Source organism: Polistes fuscatus, unplaced genomic scaffold (genome assembly GCF_010416935.1).
Source record: "Polistes fuscatus isolate 324 unplaced genomic scaffold, CU_Pfus_HIC Scaffold6, whole genome shotgun sequence".
Classification (NCBI taxonomy): Eukaryota; Metazoa; Arthropoda; class Insecta; order Hymenoptera; family Vespidae; genus Polistes; species Polistes fuscatus.
The window spans coordinates 2,785,568-2,809,000 of record NW_025113140.1 but is presented as its reverse complement, the minus strand read 5'-3'; the positions used below and the strand labels follow the sequence as shown (position 1 = coordinate 2,809,000).

The window sequence follows — 23,433 nt, the reverse complement described above, 5'->3', positions numbered from 1 at the left end:
TAATCGATATCGTGTCCTGATATAAACACACTCCCGTTAGCAATTCTATAACAACATTCTGTCGTTCGAATTATCGGGAAAAATATTGACGGAAAAGAAGTGAATAAATCAAAGAGAAGAAGAAATAAAAGAGAAGAGAGAAAATGAAATAAAAAAAAACAAAAAAAAAAAATAAAATAAAATAAAATAAAATAAAATAAAATAAATAAGAAGAAAAGAGTAACCGGAAGAGGAATCTCAACGGAAATGACACTTTACCTTCCCTATCGAGTAAACGTGATTTTCGAATAACGAGTAAAGATCGGCTAAAATATCGATAAACATTTCGAATCGAATCGAATCGAATCGAATCGAATCGAATCGAATCGAACCGGAGGAAGAAGAAACTCGGACTCTTGTACGGAATGTTCGATCCGGAAAAACGTAAAACTCGGAGAAAAATGGAAAGAGAAGGGAGAAGGGAGAAAGAAAACGGGGGGGGGAGAAAGGGTGGAAAAAAAGATGAGAAAACGACACGAGGAGTCCCACCCCAGTTGTTAGAGTTAGGTTGCTATTTTTTCCGAATCAGCATTTTTCGAGAGAGGTCAACGACAGATTTTCTTATCGAATCGTTTTTCAAGCCCTATATATATATATATATGTGTGTGTGTGTGTGTATATACATACATAATACATTTCGTTTGAGACACTGGTTGGTTGGTACATCGTTTCTTTTTTCTCTTTTTTTTGCCTATTCTACGCGTTTTTCAATAATTTTTTCCTCCCCCTTTTTTCTGCGAGGTGGGGAGAGGGAAGGAATCGTTTTATTCGATTTTTCTATTTCTTTTTTTTTTCTCTGTTCGATATATTTATCCTTTTCTTATTATTTTTCTTTTTCTCTTTTTGTTTGTTATTCTTACGTAAATAAGTAGACGAAATAAGAAAAAAAAAAATGATAATGTGTAACACGACAAGGAAGGATAAGCTTACGAGGAGCTTACGATATCGAAAGAAGGATTTTTTCGTTCAAGTTTCGTTCCTCAACGATCATTCTTCTCGAATCGTAGATAAGCATTTCATTGTGTCACTCTAGTTTTATGTTACACCATCAGGTGCATCCACGTATCATTAATCTTATGGATGTTAAATTTATTGCACGTCACTATTATTCTCTCTCTCTCTCTCTCTCTTTCTTTTTTATTCTTCCTTAATCATCCTTTTTTTTCTCTCTCGATTTTCTTCTCCGCAAAATATACTTTCGATTCTCGAACGATCTCAATCCTCCTAATATGCAATTTTCTCTAAATTATTTTTTCCACGATGGGGAATATCGTTCGAAGGAACGAGATTAATGAGATTTCGTATTATAATCAAAAGAGTAATCCTATCTATCTTTACCTCTGGTAATATTATTTGTTCGAGCGTTTAATAATTATTAAAAGATATTTAATATTAAATCTCTAACGAAACTTATGATATAATTATATCTACCGTGTACGATCAAATGATCGTTTGAAAAAAACAAAAATCACATATATCATATTATAATAATGAAATTTTATTTAATTGGATTGCGATGAAAATATTTTCTTTTATTTAGAAATATTTATTTTATATTTATTTTACTTTTATTTAGAAATATTTTCTTTTATTTAAATAGAAAAAAATAATAATCTTATTATATTACGTTCTACATGTAATCACGTGGCTGCGTATCAAATTAGTAAAAGAGTAAAAAAAAAAAAGAATTCGGACGGACAATTTTTAAAAAGTTTTTCTAAAAACACGGAATGCGAGATAAGGAAAAATTTATATACGGAAGAAATAAATAATTATTTTATGTTTTTTTTTCTATCGCGTTTGTATTAGTTTTTATTTTTATTTATATATGTATAGAATAATATAAATGAAACATGTTTTCAAAGTTAATAATTGTTGACTTAAATCGAATCTTTAAACGATTCGATCGATGACCCATTATTCGATCTCCGATCTGCAACGTAATTCTTAATAGAGACGAAATGATCGACTTCCTGTTGACAGATGTGAAAGATTACAATACATTTCCCTCTCTCTCTCTCTCTTTATTTTTTTTATTTTCTCACCTCCATTTCCTCTTTTGACAAATTTCTAGTAATAGCGTAATTACGTGCTACAGTAAAAATTCTTTCTTGTATCGTTCTGTGCAATCTGTTGAATCGAATTTTTTCATTTTCTTCCTCTCTCTCTCTTTATAATTTTTTTTATTTTCTCTATCTCGCAAACATTGACGGTGTATCGTTTTTGTTTTTGTTTTGTTTTTTATTTCATACTCTTAACGTTTCTCTTTTTATTTATATTTAATTATTCTGTTTTAATAATGCGGTAGAGTAATTACAATAATAATTTTTATTAGATTTTTTCTTGGACAAATCTTTTAAAGGATCAAACATTTATATGCATACTAGATAATATTACAGTAAAATAATAATAATAAGAAGAAGAAGCAGAACAAGAGCGAATAAAAATTTCTCAAAAAAAAAAAAACATAATAATCTTATTATATTACGTTCTACATGTAATCACGTGGTTGCATATCAAATTAGTAAAAGAGTAAAAAAAAAAAAAGAATTCGGACAGACAATTTTTAAAAAGTTTTTCTAAAAACACGGAATGCGAGATAAGGAAAAATTTATACACGGACGGACGTTGCGTTTCATAAAAGAACAAAAAAAAAAAAAATAGAAAAAAGAAAAAAAAAAGAAAAAGAAGAAAGGACTCTCGCGTGACAGGCGTGAAAATTGCAAGTAGCTCGTCAAAACGGAATGCTGCATAGCGAGTAGATAGTAATCGTCGAGTTTGTCGCGTCAGTTCTAATAACGTAACGTGTCTGTTCATAGCACGGTTTATACTACTTGCCCTGTGTAGTACACGCCGGCACTTAAACGGGGATCTTTTATGGCGCGTTTGTTTTGTTTGAAAAAAAAAAAAAAAGAAGAACCACTGTAAACTTTTATTAGCACGCAAAATGTATCGTAATTATATTTTTTACTTTGTGTGTGTGTGTGTGCATTTCAAAAATTAATATATTAAATTCGTTCCTAAAATATATCCGATCGTTCGACAAATTTTTTACCCGAAGTTTTAATATAAATTCGATAACACATACACACACATATGTATATATATTCTTTTATAAATATATGATATAAAAATACGTTTATATCGAAATATAAAAATTCTCTCTATTTCATTCTTTCTTTTATTTTCTTTTAAATATTGCACGAACTTTTTAGGAAACCCCGATACATATTTACATATGAGTAAACACACACACACACACATATATATATATATGCGAGTAATATTTGTTAAATTAGGAAAGTGTACAGACAGACGTGTGTAACGTTCCCACTAAGTGGAAGTTGGATTTTAATAATTCATAGCTACATATATTCGCGTGTGCGAGCTATTTCCCTGTATACATGTTCTTTCGCGTTTATGTATATATAATACACACAAACACACACACACACACATAAAAGTACATACATTTACTTGCATATGTATTTGTATTTACTTGCATACATATAAATGCACGTACAACGAAACAACGATGAGCAGCATCCGTGTCGCTAAAGTATCGTTAGTCTCTCTCTCTCTCTCTCTTTCTTTATTTCTCTCTGTCTCTCTCACACTCTCGCGAGTAATGTATAAGATCTAATGTGGCTCTTGGGAACAACGGTACGAGCTGCTTTCCGTTCATTTCTAACCGAGACACAATTGATCGAGAACGATCTCAGAATGATCTAACAATCAGACAAGAATTCCGGTTTCGATTTCGATTTCGATTTCGATTAGATTGGATTCGATAGCATTTCTTCTATCGTCCCTCACGTTCTCGACACTTTAACGGTTTATCTCGTGTCAGGCACATTAAATTCTTTTTCTTTTTTTTTTTTCTACTAATTCAGTAGTAATCCAGGAAAGCTTTTACGTTGATTGACTATATCGATTTTATTTGTTCCATGTTTCTTTTCTTTTTTTTTTCTTTTGTTTACATCCCCTTTATCTTCCTCACGTTTTCTTCAATTTTTTGTTCGTTAGTTTGTTTTCAAATTCTTTCATAATTTTTCTAATTATCAAATCGATCGGACGATTAAAAAACTGTGTAAGGTAAAAGCCCCCTCGGTTGGCCAGTTAAGCCGTTTTCTTTTTTAGAAAAATTATATTCATTCAATAAAATAACTTACATCTAAACTAATGGTTTAACCTGTAAGCTTGAGCTTTCAGCTTTGAATAAAAATAAAGAAAAGACAAATTATTCATAAATATTTTAATAATAAATTAAAAAAAACATAGATTTGCAATGTCCCTATTTTTAGCCAACTTTCTCCCTCTTTTGGCCACGCATGTCCCCTCATTTGGCCATGTTTCCTATTTAAAATAAATAATTAATTAATAACTAATTTATTAAATAAATCAAAATTGAATAATTCAAAACTCGTGTATAAAGAAATTAATTACTCATTAGTATTAAAAAAACTAGTTGAATACTTTATGTACAAATATATATAACCTCAAAGCGAATAGCCATAAGTTGGCTAATGATAAAAACAGAGGCAATAATACTGTCTCCATGCTTGGCCACCATATTTTTAATGGAGAATAATTAAAAATCACTTAATTTTCAATTTCTATAATAATTTTAAGCTATGTTAATTGCAGAAAAAAAAATATTTTGGTTGCTATTGTCAAAAATGAAATATATAGGTTAATAAAAATCACAGTATCCTTACCTTACTTAACAAGAAACCATCCAAAAACAGAAGTCTTGTACAACTTTATTTTTTTTCGTTTTTAAATATATTTTTAAAATAATCCGAATTACTTTCAATGATATTTTAAAATTAGAATTTTTTTTTTTAAAAACTGTCACCATGTGCACATCAGCATATAATTTATAATCACTGTTGTGGCATAAAGTGGCCAATAGAGGGGGCCTGGCCAACCGAGGGGACTTTTACCTTATAATTTAATATTCCGAGATATTATTTTTAATTTGTTAAAAATAGGATTAAGATCGATGATAAGAAAATTTGGAGATAGATTATTATAAGATAGATAAATATAATGTTAAGATGTGACCATTAAAGATTTTTCTTACGAATGAAATCTAACGATAAATATTTTCTCGATAAATCTTACTACTTGGAAATCTAAGATATGAAGGGGGCCCTTGGGCAAAGTAGATCTTTGCTCTTGGGGAAAATGTTCTCTCTTCAAACGGAATTGAAGGGAAGGTATAAAGGAGAAGGATATACTCGAAAGAAAAAAAGAAATGAAAGAAATTGACATCCCATTTGTTTTTAGAAACGTAACGATCGAATTGCATGTGCAGCATCGCGAATACGATTATTACGAATAGAAACAAACGAATTGGAAAGATTCTTTGTGACTATAATATCGGTTTCTGGAAAATTAAATTACAAGTTATCTTAGTTGGCTTTAATGTAACGATTTAGAGTGCTATTTCATGTTCATATACAATAAAGGAATCTAATGGCGTTTAGATGATAAATGTGGTTTACAATCTTCTCGTAATATTTAAGAAATATCTTTACGATTTTCATTCGATCTTGTTTTATTATTCGTGATTGGTTATATATACTACACTATTATATATAATATAATAATAAATATTTAATAATGATTAGGTAATAAACGTGTGTTTGAAAATATTATCGTTTTATTAGAAAATATCATTATACGATTTATAATTTAATAAATGTTTTATAATCTTTTTCTTTTTTTTTAATCAAATTGGAAAATTTCTTCGATGCAGAATCAATGTTAAAATTCATATGTAATATATTTATAATTATGTTCGCGTGCAATAATGAGAAATTTTATTATGACACTGGGTACATCATATTTTTTCAAATTTTTTCATCAAATTAGGAAATAGTTTAGTATTAGATTCACTTGTTATATAAAGTTATTCTATGTTAAATTACGTTCGTATAAAAGTAATAATTTAGTTCATTCGTCGAGGAACAGCAATATTAAAAATATTCCACCTTTTTGATGCGTAAATATGCATACGGTGGGATTATTTGAGTCCCCCTTACTAATCAAAAATTTCATTCAATTATTATTATTTTTCAATGTTTTTGTATTACGCGTAATTCCTTTATCAATACAAAATAAACCAACTTAAGTACTATTTAAAAAACCAAAAAAGAAATAAAATTTCCCTGCAACGTGGCTCTTTTTATTATCTAAAATTCCATACCTCGAACGATTGAAATATTTTAATCGAAAATATTTTCCGTCCCCCTTTCTCTCTCTCTCTCTTTTAGTTTTAATAAATAATAACGAGTCAAAACTATTATAACACATCAAATATCTATTTGTAGCATTCAATATTCTACATCAAAACTTATCTCAAATCGAACTACGATGAAATCGTGAATAAATTATTGATATAAATGAAAAAAAAAATACAAATAAACATTAATATCATTAATTCAAATAAAAATAATCTTACATTACATTTACAGATAGAAACGACGTTCCCCTCTCTCTCTCTCTCTCCCTTTATGTTTCTCTTGATCCATTGGAGAAGCTTTCGAATAAGAAAGTAAGACACTTGTTCACGAGCGTCTCTTGCCAGCGGGTTCTTCTTCGTTTAAATGCGTTCAACAGAATAAATTACGACTACGGTAGTTCGTTTAAACGTTAGTTTTCCTCCTTTTGACGAGGAGAAATGAAGAAGAAGAAGAAGAAGAAAATGAAGAAGGAGAAGGAGAAAGGGAAAGGGAAAGAGGGTGGTAGAAGGGGGGAGGGGGGAAGGGTCATTATTCGTATTATTCAGTATTTTCTGAAAGAGAGTTACAGAGAAGAAGAAAAGTCTCTCTCTCTCTCTTTCTCTCTCTTTCTCTCTCTCTCTTACACACACATATATACGTACACATACACTTTCACAAGTAAACGAATAGTATTTCTACTCTGTTACCTTTCTCAGGACGACTTACCCTATCAGGAGAAAGAAACCCTCAAGGTATGTCGTTTAAAAAAGGGTCACCTGACGACTGTCTTTCCTCCAGCTGTAATTTCGTACGGAATGAGATAAAGAGTAAGAGTAAGAGAGAGAGAGAAAGAGAAAGAGAGAAGGGTTGTAGAAGAGAGGATGAGATGCAGTGCCCAGTTAATTAGTTTCTATGCTGCAGGTCTCATCAATTTTTGTTCCCTCCCCCGATATATAATCGTAAAAACTAAAAGATCTACGCCATTTTCTCGAACATTTTCCTCCAAGCCTTGAATTTTCAATTAACATCATTGAAATAGATCGGTTGAATGATAGTGCAGAATTGAGATAACTTAATTTTATCAGACACACACACACATATATATACACATTCATTTACGTTGCCAATTTATTGGCACGTATATCACTTCTTCGTTATTGGGTACTTTTACACGTTGCAATTGATACAACTACGTAAATTTATGTTACTCGTTCTTTTTTCTTTTTTACGTATTATTCCATACGAGTTAACTTGAATATTACGAGTTAATAATGTAGATAATATCTGTTGTTGACGATCAAAGGGTTAATTAACATTATATATCTCTTCTTATCATTGATTTTTCGTCAATTATTTTTTTTCTTTTTTTTGTGGGTGGAGTAGTGATTTTTATTTCTTGTTTATATTTGTCTGTTTTTTCATCGTATTTGTGAGAAGATTTTATTGAAATTATTAATCGCAATAGATGTACCCCTCTTGAATTAAAACACCGAAATTATCGTTAGAAAAATAAGAAAAAAAAAAATATCGATTTTACGATTCATTTCGTATTATAAATAATTCTAATAGAAAATAAAAATTATTGTCCGGTTTTTAAATCAATCTCTACTTGTCATAATTTACGGCATAGGAGATAACACGATTTACAAAATACTTTAATCAATTTACACTTAATTAGAGAATTAAATTGTATTTTACTTTATCGTACGAAAAGATGTTACTTTTTTTTTTTACTTTTTTATACACTTGTTTCTCTCATTATCGAACGCGTGGTCACGTGGCAAATAATGCGCTCAATTCGAACGTTGTTCCTACCCTTTTCTCATTCTTTTTCTTCTTCTTATTCTTCTTTTTCTTTTTTTTTTTCCCCGTTCAATATGCCACTACGGATCGGATGAAAAATATTGGCTTCGTTCCCACGGCTTTGTCCCTCGATCTGGGAATCTAATCGAAAATTCTGCTCACGTTCTTTGCCGAGTCTATGTCTAGAAAGAGAAAGAGAAAGAGAAAGAAAGAAAGAAAGAAAAAAAGAAAAAAAAAAAGGGAAAAAACGCGGTGTGCAAACCGGACCAAAAACCGATTTTCTACGATATTCTTTGTTCCTTCCAAACGGATTCCTCTTTTCGATAAATTACGCGCATTAAATGTTTTTTTTTTTTTCTCTTTCCTTGGATCCTTTTTTATAATATGGCATTTGTGTACACATTTTAATTTCCTAGAATTTTTTTTGTTCATCCTTCCATCGTGTCTATTCTACGATCGATAATTTTAACAATCGTATGAATTTTGTGGAACGTTAATAATTTTCCATTTTATTAAACTTCTTTTTTGTTTTTGGTTTTTGCATATTTTACGAGAGAGAGAGAGAGAGAGAGAGATTCAACGTTATATATTATTTTTAAAAGTATTTTTTCAAAGTAAAATCACATTTCTCTAATAACAAGACGCTTTTCTTCTACGATTAAATTAATACCGATTAGAATGTTTAATATTTCTTAAATGAGTTTTCTCCTATAGAAGAATTTAACAGTTTTGCATTAGAAACAAATATCAATGATTATGAAATTTACTGTTGGTAACTACCTACGAATATTTTTGTTATTCATTCTATAATACATACATACATAAATACATTACTTATAAATAAAAAACATTACATTACTTACAAAAAAAAATAATAAATAATAATAATAAAATTAAAAAAAAGTAATAAAATTAAATATCAACGATATATTAAATTTACTGGAAAAAATTGAGTAATAAAGAATATTTTTGTTATTCACTCTATAATACATACATACATAAATACATTACTTATAAATAAAAACATTACATTACTTAGAAAAAAAAAATAATAAATTAATAATAATAAAATTAAAAAAATAATAAAATTAAATATCAACGATATTATTCAATTTACTGGAGAAAATTGAGTAATAAGAATATTTTAGTTATTCACTCTATAATACATACATATAAATACATTACTTATAAATATAAAAACATTACATTACTTACAAAAAAGAAAATAATAAATTAATAATAATAAAATTAAAAAAAATAATAAAATTAAATATCAACGATATTATTAAATTTACTGGAGAAAATTGAGTAATAAAGAATATTTTTGTTATTCACTCTATAATACATAAATACATAAATACATTACTTATAAATATAAAAACATTACATTACTTAGAAAAAAAAAATAATAAATTAATAATAATAAATTAAAAAAAAGTAATAAAATTAAATATCAAACGATATTATTAAATTAACTGGAAAAAATTGAGTAATAAAGAATATTTTTGTTATTCACTCTATAATACATACATACATAAATACATTACTTATAAATATAAAAACATTACATTACTTACAAAAAAAAAAATAATAAATTAATAATAATAAAATTAAAAAAAATAATAAAATTAAATATCAAACGATATTATTAAATTAACTGGAGAAAATTGAGTAAGAATATTTTTGTGATTAATTCTATAATATTATACATAGATATATATAGATACATACATAAATTATCTTATAAAAATATTTATTATATCAATATTCCCTGGAGCGTTTAAGAAACAAATTGAGATGGTTCCTCGAGCGGATTACAAACGAGAAGATTTGTCTGTTTGATAAAGATTGTCGTCGTTCGTAGTTATTGTCACCGTATATTCGTCGTACTATCGATCCGTTCTATTTGAGAAAACGAAGAAGCTCAAGCGCAAGAGAACTTAAACTTCACGTTTACGTATCTCTCTCTCTCTCTTTCTCTTTCTCTCTTTTCATCTCACTCTATCATTCTCCTTTATCGAACAATGGCGTACTGGCAAGAGTACCATACTCGAACAAAATTTATGTATCCTTTTTTTTTTTCTTTCCTTTGGTAAGTTTCATCATCACCTGCTTTCACATAAGTTTTCCCTCAAATGCATACACGCATAGATACACACACGCATACACCTTTTGCTTCAATTTTAACTATTCCAATTTCTCTATGACCATAATTTCTAGGTCACCTAAAAGCGATCTCGTTTTAGAGCGATAATTATCGTGGCACTCGTAGTTTACAGCTCTCCACTTATTTCGTTCACCTTCTCTCTCTCTCTCTCTCTCTCTTTGTCACTCACTCTAACTCTCTTTTTTATTTCTTTTTTCTTTCTGTTAGCCTTTCAAATATTTCACTGACCTTTTATCGTCTCTAATTGTATATGCATAAATAAAAACGAAGATTTTTTCCTTCTTACTTTTTCTTTCTTTTTTTTTTTCTTTAAATTCAAAGAACATTTCAGTCGATTTAATGACCGATGAGATATATCCTACGTTTTTTTTTCTTTTTTTTTAATTATATAAAACGTCAAAAATGATCTTAAAAGGGTGTAACGAGTGACGGTATATATTTCAATGATTATTTCAATATAAATAAATATATATAGAATATTTTTTATTTTTTTTTTTACATTAAAAACGATGTTTTTTCGAAGAAAATATTTACAAAAAAAAAGAATTATTATTACACGAATAAATATACCCGTCAGTTCTGTGTTCTTGTAATTATGATAAGAACAATTGTTAAATAATTCAAAACTCGTAACACTTGGACAAAATGACTGGCTGGTATAAACATAATATAAAATCGTTTTTATCGTTTCATATGATACATATATATAAATATAAGTTTAAAATCCTCTGTTTTGATTTATCAAGAAGGTTCTTAAATTTTTGTCTCAATTCTTTCGAGTTTCGTATAAAAAGATGAAGAAGTATGAGAAATGGAGAAACGGAAAAAAGAGACTAAAAAAGGAGGAGAAACAAAAGCTTAGAAAACTCGTACGATGTGTAAAGACGGTGACAGACGATCGCGTTAATGCAAACGATAAAGGTATAGTAAATTTAACGGCGGTAGGTTTTTGATTAATGCGACACGTACACGCTAGTTGGTGTATATTTAAACGTTTCAAAATGTGTTAAACTGTGACGCGATAAAACATACTCGACGTAAGTTAAACTCGAAATTCTATTTAGATTTTTAAATGTCAGGTATGGTAAGAGAATTCTTATTATTTTTGAAGTTATACTTCTTTTGGCGCATTGGGAAAAATGTTATTATGTTGTTGTTGTTTTGTTATTTATTCGTGTAATAATAATTCTATTTTTTGTAAATATTTTCTTCGAAAAAACATCGTAAAAAATGTTTTTCCGAACGTCTGGAAAAACGACACCATGAAGTTTGTCGGTATTTACGACGCGCGGCAAAGCGATTTCAAATTTACGGCATGAAGTTGTCTTCTCTTCTTCTTCCCCCCTTTTTTCTCAAGCGGGTCACCCATCCAAATACTAATCGTACTCAGCGCCGCTTTACTTAAATGATCGAAACGAGAACTAATGCTGTAACCGCGCCATGGCTGTTGACGCGTCAAGTAATTCGATATATCTCTTTTATATTTAGTGCGGACTGATATCTATATTTTGATATTTTCTTTTTTTTTTTTATTCTTTCTTATATATATAATAATAATTATTTCTTTTTTTAAGTTACTTTTTTCTTTGAAGTTTTTTTTTGAAGTTACTTTTGAGGTTATTGAGGTTATGTTCGTTTTGGTACGGCGAAGAAGTATAACTTCTTACGTGCGTACATAAGTACACAGATCAGTTTTTTATTCTTTCTTATATATATATAATAATAATTATTTCTTTTTTTTAAGTTACTTTTTTTCTTTGAAGTTTTTTTTTGAAGTTACTTTTGAGGTTATTGAGGTTATGTTCGTTTTGGTACGGCAAAGAAGTATAACTTCTTACGTGCGTACATAAGTACACACACCAGTTTTTTTATTCTTTCTTATATATATAATAATAATTATTGTTTTCTTTGAAGTTACTTTTTTTCTTTGAAGTTTTTTTTTTGAAGTTAATTTTGAGGTTATTGAGGTTATGTTCATTTTGGTACGGCAAAGAAGTATAACTTCTTACGTGCGTACATAAGTACACACACCAGTTTTAGTTTGTTTTTCTTTTGTTAGATAAAAATTAATAATCGTATTTTTGATCCAAAAATCATAATCGTTCACATATGCATTCCCTTTGTAAAGATTCTTAAATACTGTTTTATACATTTCTATATTTGAACAAGAATATGATAAAGGAATAAAAGTTATTTAATTATATATACATGCATAGATACATATGAATATTATTGTGATTTATTGTCTTTATATTCGCTAATATGTGTAACATATTATTTTATTTTATTTATATATATATATATATATTCGTGTAAAAGTGAGATAACGTCAAAACACGCGTACATATACATATAATATATACATATATATTATATGTTCTTTTTCGACCAAATTTTTTCCCAACGAAATTAACGCTAACGAGAAAAAGAAAGAGATAGAGAATAAAAAGAGAGAGAGAGAGAGAGAGAGAGATAGGCAAAAAACAAAGGACGAACATCATCCCTGTGTCCTTCGTGCGTTGCTAGGACGTTTGAAAAAAAAAAAAAAAAGAAAAAAAAAATTACGTATAAAAAATAATTAAAAATATTTCCCTCTTGCGAAAGATAACGAATATTTGAAATTAATCGTTGACGGTGGGGGAAGAATCATTTTTCTACGTGCAATTTTTAATTGTTCTAATCATTTTCGAAATGAAATAGGACGGAAGAGTGCTTGAGATGATTTAGAAAAAAAAAGATAGATAGATAGATGAGAGAGAGAGAGATAGAGATAGAAATAAATTTTATTTCCCATGAAACTCGAGAAAGGAAGATTTCGTTATCTCGTCATAAATTTTTTTCATTCATTTCGTGACTGGCCCCCGACGTAGCTCGTACATTTTTTTCTTTTCTTATCTTATTCATCCAACGTTCTAATTTTTCCTTTTTTTTATGATATTCGTATCAGTCGACTCTAATAATTCAATTTTACGTTTAAAATCTTCGATATTAATTTTTCTTCATATTTTAGCTAGTCGTTTCACGAATTAACGGATTTCGTTAACGTTTTAACAGTAACATATGCACATATATATTTCAAATATTAAATTTTCATTTTTTATGTTCTATAAGCAATATTTTAATGACCATACGTATATACGTGTGTATTTAAGTTAAAAAATAGAAAGCATTTATATATTACGATTTATTTGAGATTAAAATCATTTATATATATATTATAAAATAAATAGATTTATTGTTAACTCATTAACTAATAATAAACCATTAAATAATTATCATCGATTCGTATAATATATTTAATATAGAAATATATCGTATGTTATTATTATATATTTTTTATACCTGCAATACTGAATAATCACGTTACATCATATTCGAATATTAATATACGTCATAGTAAAAAAGTTGCTTGCGTGTTAACTTTGAACATCAATAAGGATTATAAGGTGTTACAATGGCTACGTATATGAATATTGTTTGTCGTACCTTCGTGCTAGTCGGCTTGCAATTCTCAACATGTAAACTTCTCTCCGTTTCATTCTCGTACACGGTGTATATTAACTACGAATATTTTTTTCTTAATCGAAACTTCGACGTACGAGGTAATTGAAAAACTTTCATATTATTTTCATTGTGCAGTTTGTTTTTTTTTTATACAAATACGTTTACACGAATATAATACACGTATCCTAATTTCCCATCATAGTGTTATTATTATTATTATTATTATTATACAAGTAATACGTTTCTACGTGATTTAAAAAAAGAGCAAAAAGTTTCTTGGATGATTAAAAAAAGAAAAAAAAAATCAATTACTCTATTTCGAGACATTTTAAATATCAATTCGTTATACGTCTTATAAAATAAAACATAAAAAAAAATATACGAAATAAAATAACAATATTAATAATAATAAAATGATAGAGAACTCTTTTGTAAAATCAGCAAAACCATATTTAATCTAAAATCTTTGAAAAAAGAAAAAAAAAAGAAATAAGAGTTGATAATTTCTAAAATTCATCCCAACAATTTTTCATATCGTTTATTTGACTTCTCTCTTTATATTCATACTATTTCTTTAAATCTAAACATTTCAAAATCCTGACCTTTTTAACAATATAAAAAGTATGACTCACATGGAAAATATAAAATACGATAAAACAGTTAATCGTTCTTACGACGAACACGATTGGAGAATTTGATTTTGTTTTTAATAATTAATATTAACAAAAGTAACATTTTTTAAGGGGTTATACGCAGTTAGAATTTTAAAAAAATCAATTTTTTTTTTTTCATTTTCGGAATATACATATATTTAAGTATATTCTCTGAAAATTTCAAATCGATCCGACAAATATTCTTCACTTCATGTAAGCTGCAAACAAAAATTTTTAACTATGTGTAAACGTATCTTTGAAACTTTAAACGCGTTTTTCTCAAAACGGTATTTTCAAAGTCGGTGATCTCGATTTTTCAAAAACGGCTTAACCGATCGGTTTCGAATTTTTACACAATCTTCTTAGATATATTCCCTAGGTATTAAGTATAAGGAATAATTTTTTAAAAATTTATTACTATTTTTTTGTAACAATTTAGAACGAAAATTTTAGTCAAGAACAACAACTTCTTCTCAAATAGACGCCATTTTGTCAAAAATCAAAATTTTTATTATTCCTTGGTTTTAATACCTGCATTAATCTATCCTTTAAAAGAATCCACCATATTTTTTAATTTCAATAATCCAAATCGCCAAAATGAAGATCACCGCCAAACGTCTTTTTTTAGAGGACGTTCAGGAAATCATCTACAGGAGCGGTGCAGATTAATATTTTTACATAATCGACGCGCTATTCTATTCTCAAAAGTTGGCTCTATTTGAATTACCATCACTTTTGTTTGAGAAATAAAAACTGTTTCTAGAAAAAATTCATGAAAATACGTCTTTTTCGAGTCTCGCAACTGCGTATAACCCCTTAATTCACGTTGAAAAGTATATACAATATTATCGTTAATTAATCGTTTATCATTTTAACAACGAATCATTTGATTTTGTTTTCAATCGAACTTCATTCCTTCCTTCTTTCCATCCTTTCTCCTATTTCTGAAGAAGATTGGAATTTTTGATCTAAATTAAGAGAGGACGTGTCTTTTGTCGTATACGATAGGAAGAATTATTCTTTCGTGGCATATCTATGGAATCACTCTTGGAGGAATCCAATCACGGATAAACGGATTACGTTAATCCGTCCGGCTGTTGTGTATCCTTTGTTTATATAGCAACGTCGTTATAACCGGGACGTGGCACGATGCAATAACATCATTCTATCTCTCTTACACCTTTTATCCTCTTTCTCTCTTTCTATCTCTTTTACACCCCCTTACACCTCCTTAAACTCCCTTAAACCCCCTTACACCCCCTTACACCCTCTCTCTCTCTCTCTCTCTCTCTGCTTCTACTTCTACTTCTACTTCTACTTCTTCTCTCTTTCTCTCACACTTATTCTATATACTCTTCATCGCCTACAAACTTGTCCTTCGTGGAATTAGAATTTTCCAACGATGTAATCGAATCGACTCACTTTTCTCCTTTCGTCTTCTTTCTTTCCTCTTTGAATAATTCAAGATTAATATAATACACTTCGAGGTTACGGTCTTTGATGTTTCTTTCTTTCCATCTTACTCTCGTTTATAATTCTCGTTCTTAATATTTGTTTATTTTAATTTCAAATTTTGTAATAATGTACATTTCATTATAGTCTTTGTTATAGTCTAACTTGTGAATATTAATTTAACGTTAGTAAGAATTGTATATCAAAAGTTATTTAAAAACGAGAACATATATTAAAGAGACTTATATTTATTATATCGATTTATTTAATGAAATGAATCTATTGTTATAGTTTTGTGTTCGGTTAGTATATATATTCATTTCAAATATCTACTAAAAAAAAACAAAAAAATGATTTGAACACATTGTAGATTTATTAAAATCATTTAAAAAAAAAACTTAAGCGTATTACACGTTTTATTTTATCGTAATACGTATTATTTTTGTTATCGACTAGTTTTACGTTTATAAACGAGAACGAACACCAAAATTAATAAAATAAAAGTATTTTTCATCGAAAAAAAAAACAATTATGCGACACATTGAGAGTATTTAATATAATAGTAGAACGAATAAAAATATTAGAAAGATCAGAAGAAAGAGAACATATATTTCTAATAGAAATTTTTGTTCCAATATTCGAAGAGAAAATATTCCAGGAGCTTGCTTTTCTTTTTTCTTATTTTTTTTCCTTCTCTTTTTTCTTTTTTTTTTGTACCATTGCATCGAAAAATGTCCAGCGGGCATTCTGGAAAACATTCTTCGTGGGATATCCGTTTCCAACCAACGCGACCATAGAAATTTTCGTCCTTTTTTCTTTTCTTTCAAGGTTTACCTATCCCTCCGCCCTCCCCCCTTCTCCCACCCCTTTACTCTTCTCCAAGAGATACGCTTCAAACCACCAACGATATTTTTTTCTTGTGTTTTTTATCTTCTTCTTCTTTTTCTTTTGTTTTTACCTTATTCTTTTCTCTATCTCTTGGTATTTCTTCTTTTCTTTCACGCGTGCAAGTAATTATCGTAACGTCGAAAAAAAAAGAAAAAACAAAAACACAAAATATTTATCCTCAAACTGGAATATTAATTATATCGAGATGAAGAGAATAATATTTGTTCGGGCAACAAGTAGTAAGATCGTGGAATTTTTTTGATAAAAAGATTTTTTATACCAATATTATTGATTTCAATATTGTCTATTGGAGAAAAAAAATTTTCAATAAAAAAATACCGCGTTAGTTTGATTTTTATTTGAATACTCTTTACGTATGGGTATTAAATATTAGAAATTTTTCATAAAAAAAAAACAATATACTAGATATAAAAGTTATTTTTTTTTGCTTTTTATTTTTTTTCTAGTTGAATAATCGAAATAAAAAAGCGATTAAATAAATGTTGTGAACCCAAAATCTCCATCGAGTCAACAGAATAAATGAATAAATCTTATCTATCTATTTGCTAACAATTATTAATTAAAAAACAAATACTATATACTGTTAATAATTCAAATATACTGGAATCGTCAATTTTCGATTTTAAAACAAAAATTACTATTGTCCGTCATTTATATAAATGTAAAAACTATTTAAAATTCTTCGATTATATTTATAAACGAACCGAGAATAAGAAATATTCTCAAAATTATTTTACATTTCAGGTTAAATTTAAATGAATGGAATAAAAATTGACCTTTCCTTTCGATTATTCAAATTTTGCAATTAGTCGAAAGGATAAGAATTGCAAATAAATAAAAAGAAAAAGAAGAAGAAGAAGAATAAGAAGATAAGATAAAACGAGGGAATGAATGTGGTATATTTTTTGGATTTTGTGGGTTGAAACAAAGAGAAAAAAGATAAAAAGAGGGGACCTTCATTGTTATGCATATAATCAAACTATATAGTTGTTCACTCACACTCTTTCTCTCTCTCTCTCTTTCTCTTTCTATCTCTTCCTTTTTCTTTTTTTCCTTCGAAGCTCTTAATTAACGCAAAACCTGAATATTCATTCCATACCCCACAGGATTGGAGGATGACCATCGGCTTTTCTCATCGCAAATTGAAGCGCTTTTAACAAAGAATCAAAAGCCGGAAGGCATCACCAATCAAAGTACGCCCAATTGACTCTTTCCCCCGAGTGTTTGCGCGATTTTAGATTTCAATGCTTCGAACCATTCCCACCACAACCCATTGAATATCTCTTAAAATGCGACGATCATGTAAAACATTGTTTTTCAATATCCTTCTTTATCGTATTTCCTGTATTATCTGTTTAACGTTTGTCTAACTTTTTCAAGTAGTTACGCTTTTTATAGATAAATGTAATTATAATTAAAATATAATATATAAACTTTCGAAGGGTTATATGATTTAAATTCTCACACCTAATGTGATTATAAAATATAAAAATTTATATATATATATTTTATATAATTATTTATCTATCGATAAATACAATTATTTTTCTTTCGTAATAACGATAATAAAATACAAAATATATATTTTTATGTAATAATATGATATAATTATTTTTAATATATTAAATTATTTATGTTATATATTTAATTTATTTTTAATAATAAAATAATATTTTTTTTCATAATAACGATAACAAAATACAAAATATATATTCTTATGTAATAATATGATAATTATTTTTAATTATTAAATTATTTATATTATATATTTAATTTATTTTTAATAATAAAATAATATTTTTCTTCCATAATAACGATAATAAAATATAAAATATATATTTTTACGTAATAATAATAATAATTCATAAACTACATATGAAAAGGTCCCACATGGTTTGATCCATATTTCAAGAACGTATGAACGGGATATTTCATGGAAGAATTTTTAAATCTTTTTTTATGCTTTTATTTTTTTATTTGAACTTATACGACATAGCCCACTTTGAGAGTCATTGATGTTAAGTGTATCGGTTTGTTGATTTTTTCACGGAAATCATTGACATACTTAGACTTTTGTTTTTTCTTACTTTTCTCTTTTTCTCTTTTCTTATTTTTTTTTATTTAAATTATTTCGAATCGTATAGGAACACTTTGATACGAATTTAGGTCGTACACGAGTATGCGATTTAAAACTTGGAAAAATTTGTCTTCCGCAGTAAATCCACAAACTGTTCTAACTTTATCACAAAGAAAACTTTCGTATTTTCTTTTATTTATTTCTCTTTTTTTTTTTTAAGCAATGCGCACAGTAGATTGAAGTGGTTCGCCTAGACTAGAAGTAAGATTAATGTTAGTATCTTTACATTTTTTTTTCCCCTTTCTTTTCCATGTGATACACCCTCCTAACGTCTTAAATTTCAATCTTATAAATAGAAACCATTAAAGTAACGCATCGGCCACGTTTTATCATATATATTTTTCAATTTTATTTCGTTTATCATATCATTTTGATAGATATTCTCTTTTACCAATTAGTAGAAAACATATTATAAATATATTTTTCTCTTTATATAAATAAAATAATAACGAATTAATATCCTCCATAAAAATTATAATATATAATTTATTTTTTTTAATAAATAATTTAATATATATAATATATAATTATTATTATAATATATAATTTTAATATATAATTTTTTATATATATATATATGTAGGATTCGTGAAAAAATTGGGCCGTTGGACAGACTGGACCGGGACTCGAACCCGGATCTTCCGCTTTCCGGGTGATATGACTGCTCTTTAACCAATTGAGCTATTCAGGGCCTACCGTCCAATCTCCTCACGAACGCCTACTTAAGTGTTTGGCTTGGAGGTGCTCGCATCCCACATATATAATTACAAATTATAATTGAAATTATCGCGTGGAAAGTATGAAAGTAATAAAACGAATGAAAGAACGCAAAAAAAAAATAGAAAATAGAGAGAAAGAAGGGGAAAGAAAGTCATAATTAAATTCATGTAAATAAATACGTAGAAGACGAACAAAAATACAAAATTAATAAATTAATAAATTAAAAATAAAAAATTGAAAAATAGGATAAAAAGAGAAATAGAAAGAGAGAGAGAGAGAGAGAGAGAGAGAGAGAGAGAGAGAGAGAGAGAGAGAGAAAATCGTGCAGAGAAAAAGTGAAAAAGGGAAAAAAGATCTTTGGAATTTTTTCTTATTCCACGACACGACATGTTAACATATACGATAGAAAACTGGAGTTCGTTCAGGTAGATCTCTCGACATTCATCTGATAAAACAATAGCTTTGGATCCACACCATTTTTTTTTCCTTTTTTTTTTCTCTTCCTTTTTTTCTTTTGCCTGTTCCTCTTTCCATCCACTGAATTTTCTCTCTCTCTTTCTTTCTATTCTCGTCGTTGAGAAGAATCGTCTGAAAAAGGCAGCACCCGAATGCATTGTCTAATTGTATGGAAAATGCATCGTAGATGCGTCGCGTCGTGAATTCCACGGCTAGACTGCTAATGGTGTTACATGATCTATCTCTTTCTCTCTCTCTCTCTCTCTTTTTTTTACAGCAGCGTTACGTTGTGGTTACGTTAGAAAGAGAGAGAGAGAGAGAGAAATAAAAAACCCCCAAAAAAAAATGAACATTAATTGGAGCTAAGACAGATGGCCTTGTAATTTGTATATTACTAATTTATGAAATATATATTTAGTATCCATATATATATGATATTTGGATCGTTTATTTCGAAATGAAATCGTATCGAATGAAATATATATATGTTAATTGAATTTTGTAAATATCTTATATTCATACTAATTAATATTAACAATACATATTTTTATAATTACATATATATTTCTATATTTTTATAATTTTTTTATAATTACATATACGAAAGTATTTATATGATTAAGATATAATTAATTTAAAATAAAATAATTGCATTTTTTTTTTCTTCATATTTATATTTCAATAAATTGGAATTATTTTTTTATCACATTAATATATATTTATATATATATATATATTTTTTTTTTCTTTTTCTTTCTTTTTCCCGTTTATTTTCTTCTTATCGAAGAAAATATGTGTCATGTTTATTCGTCGAGAAAAGAGAAGAACGTCTTATCAGAGAAATGTACTCTTGCATCGGATGCTATGACGATAACAAGGCCAACGTGACGATGCAAATTCTCTTTATGCCCGTTGCACGCAGAGCACGTAGAAAATAAAGTCGAGATCGAGCTCGATGATGACTATGGAACTCATTATCTTGAGCTCGTTTATTCGTCGTCAGAGATTTCTCAGGACGTCGCGAGTAAAAATAAAATCGCGGTATCGTTAATTGAAGTTAATGTTTATGACTTATTTTCAATCATATTAATGATTCTAACCGTTCTAATTTCACGTTTACTCGTTATACATTTTTTTCATAGATTATTACAATTATACGACAATCGTACACGTTTGAATATTTGTTTTCTTTAATCTATTTATTTATTTAATTTAATTATAATCCAAAATTTATATCGTGGAAATTAGAATCGTTAGAAATAATTTCATATTGTGGTAGGTAAACACTAAATTTTTACTATTTGAAATCATTCAAATTCGTCAATTTTTTTATTTTTTTTTTTAGTATTCTATAGGTTCTACATTGAATATTTTTTTATTGCTCCAAATAAACACTTTTTCAAATCTAAAATTCATAAAAATGTAACAAAAGTGAAGATAAATAAAATAAAAATTAATCAAATGTAACAAAAGAAAAAGTAAAATTCTGAACTACGAATAAACAATGAAATTAAGGTGTAACAAATGTGAAGGATTGGACGATTTTGAAGAATGAAAAATCAATGTTTTGTTTGCCTTTTTATTTTCGTTTTCGTTTAATGCGTTATAGATATTAAATAAATTTTTGTTGAATTGATCTTTTTCAGATTTCTACGCTAGTGTCGCACAGAGAACGGCCGCTATGTTCGGACCGGAGTCTTCGTGCCGTTGCAAGGGTTGGACAGGCGGTAAATTTGGCGGTCGAAAGGTTCGTCACCGTTGGCGAAACCATCGCCGACGACAATCCCGAAATCAAACAGGACATGTACGAGGCATGCAAAGAGGCCAGAGTCGCTGGTAAGCTTAACCGAGATTTAACAAGCAGACAAATAAACAAACAAACAAACAAACAAACGAACGAACAAACAAACAAATGAGCAAAGTATCGAGAAAGAAAATAAACAAAGATAAATCGTGAAAATATAATTAATCGATAATTCTTATCAAACAAAATCATTTTATTTACCTTTTTATTTTTCTCTTTATTAAATCAATGAATTTTCATACAAGAATGTACTTCAATCTTCGCAAAGATGTTGACAAAATTTTTCCTAATCGCATTCTACATTAATTCGTTTAATATCATTCATATTTTCAAATAAATTTATTCAATCGAAATTAATAGAAATAATATTTCGTTAGATTGTATAATCATTTATTAATTTATTTAACAAAAATATTGAATATTCATCGTACGACAAGACAGTTGAATTTTTCACTATCACAATTTACCGAACAATACGATCGTAAATTTTCCAAACCTTTTCGAAGACGTTCCGATATAAAATGACAACACAATGTGCGAATCGTAGAAAAATAGGAAGAATTGAATCCCTTCGTTGTTCGATATTTTCTTTCTTATTTTATTTATTTCTTTTTTTCTTTTTTTCTAAGAAAATATAGAGTATACATAACACACGAGAAAATAAAGGTATCGAAGTAAGATGGTTTTGACGACGAGAAATGGTTGTTGAATCGCTGGTAAAAGAAAAAGAAAAAGAAAAAGAAGAAGAAAAATAAAAAGAAAGACAGAAAAAGAGTTAGTGATTGAAGGTAGTTTGGTAAATATATATCTAGTATCTGTCCTACGTATAGAGAAGAGTTAAAAAAAAAAAAAGCTCTAGGCGATGCAAAAGCTCGTTTGTCATTGGATTTTTCTTGACATATCAAGTTGAAAAAGCATTTTGTGGAGAAGCATTGATATCCTTTCATATTGTGTCTCTCTTTTTATTCCTCTCTCTCTCTCTCTTTTTCTGTCACTCAAATTTTTTTTTTTCTTTTACTTTTCTATTTCATTATTGATACCATCGTAGAAGAAATCGAAGAAAAAAAAAACCCCAAAAATCGGTCAAACTAGAAGAAAACTAGTCTGCTCTCTTTGTGCTTTTAAAAAGTTTACTTAAAACGCATTGAAAACTTCGTGCTAAAGTCCTTCGAGGAAAGTTGAAGGGCAGAGCCAATAAGCTTTCGATAGGTTCGAGAGAATATTCCTAAAGTGCATCCTTAACGTTTTTTGACCTGAAGGTTCCTACTTAGATGAAAAAGAAGAAGAAGAAGAAGAAGAAGAAGAAGAAGAAGGATAAGAACAACAACAACAAAAACAAAAATTCCAAGAGTTTAATTAGATTTCGTATAATGATAAGAGTACCAATTGAACGTTTCGTGTTAGACATCTGTGACATAATTAAATCCCTTTAGATAGAAGAGACAAATAATAAACACTTCGAAATTGTTTTATTTTCTTTTTACTTAATCATGAAATCTTATTAAACCCTGACACGAATAAATATCATACGTGTAATGATAATAAAATTAGAACAAATG

General features: G+C 28.1%; 1 protein-coding gene across 4 annotated transcripts in view; it reads left to right on the top strand.

Moving 5' to 3' along the window:
• LOC122523499 (alpha-catulin) overlaps positions 1-23,433 on the top strand; it is an 85,567-nt gene that overhangs the window by 31,997 nt on the left and 30,137 nt on the right. For all 4 annotated transcript variants that reach the window (XM_043645270.1, XM_043645267.1, XM_043645269.1 and 1 more), the window contains one exon: positions 21,717-21,906. In XM_043645270.1, coding sequence (XP_043501205.1) covers positions 21,717-21,906 — 190 coding nt within the window. The remainder of the gene's footprint in view (positions 1-21,716; positions 21,907-23,433) is intronic.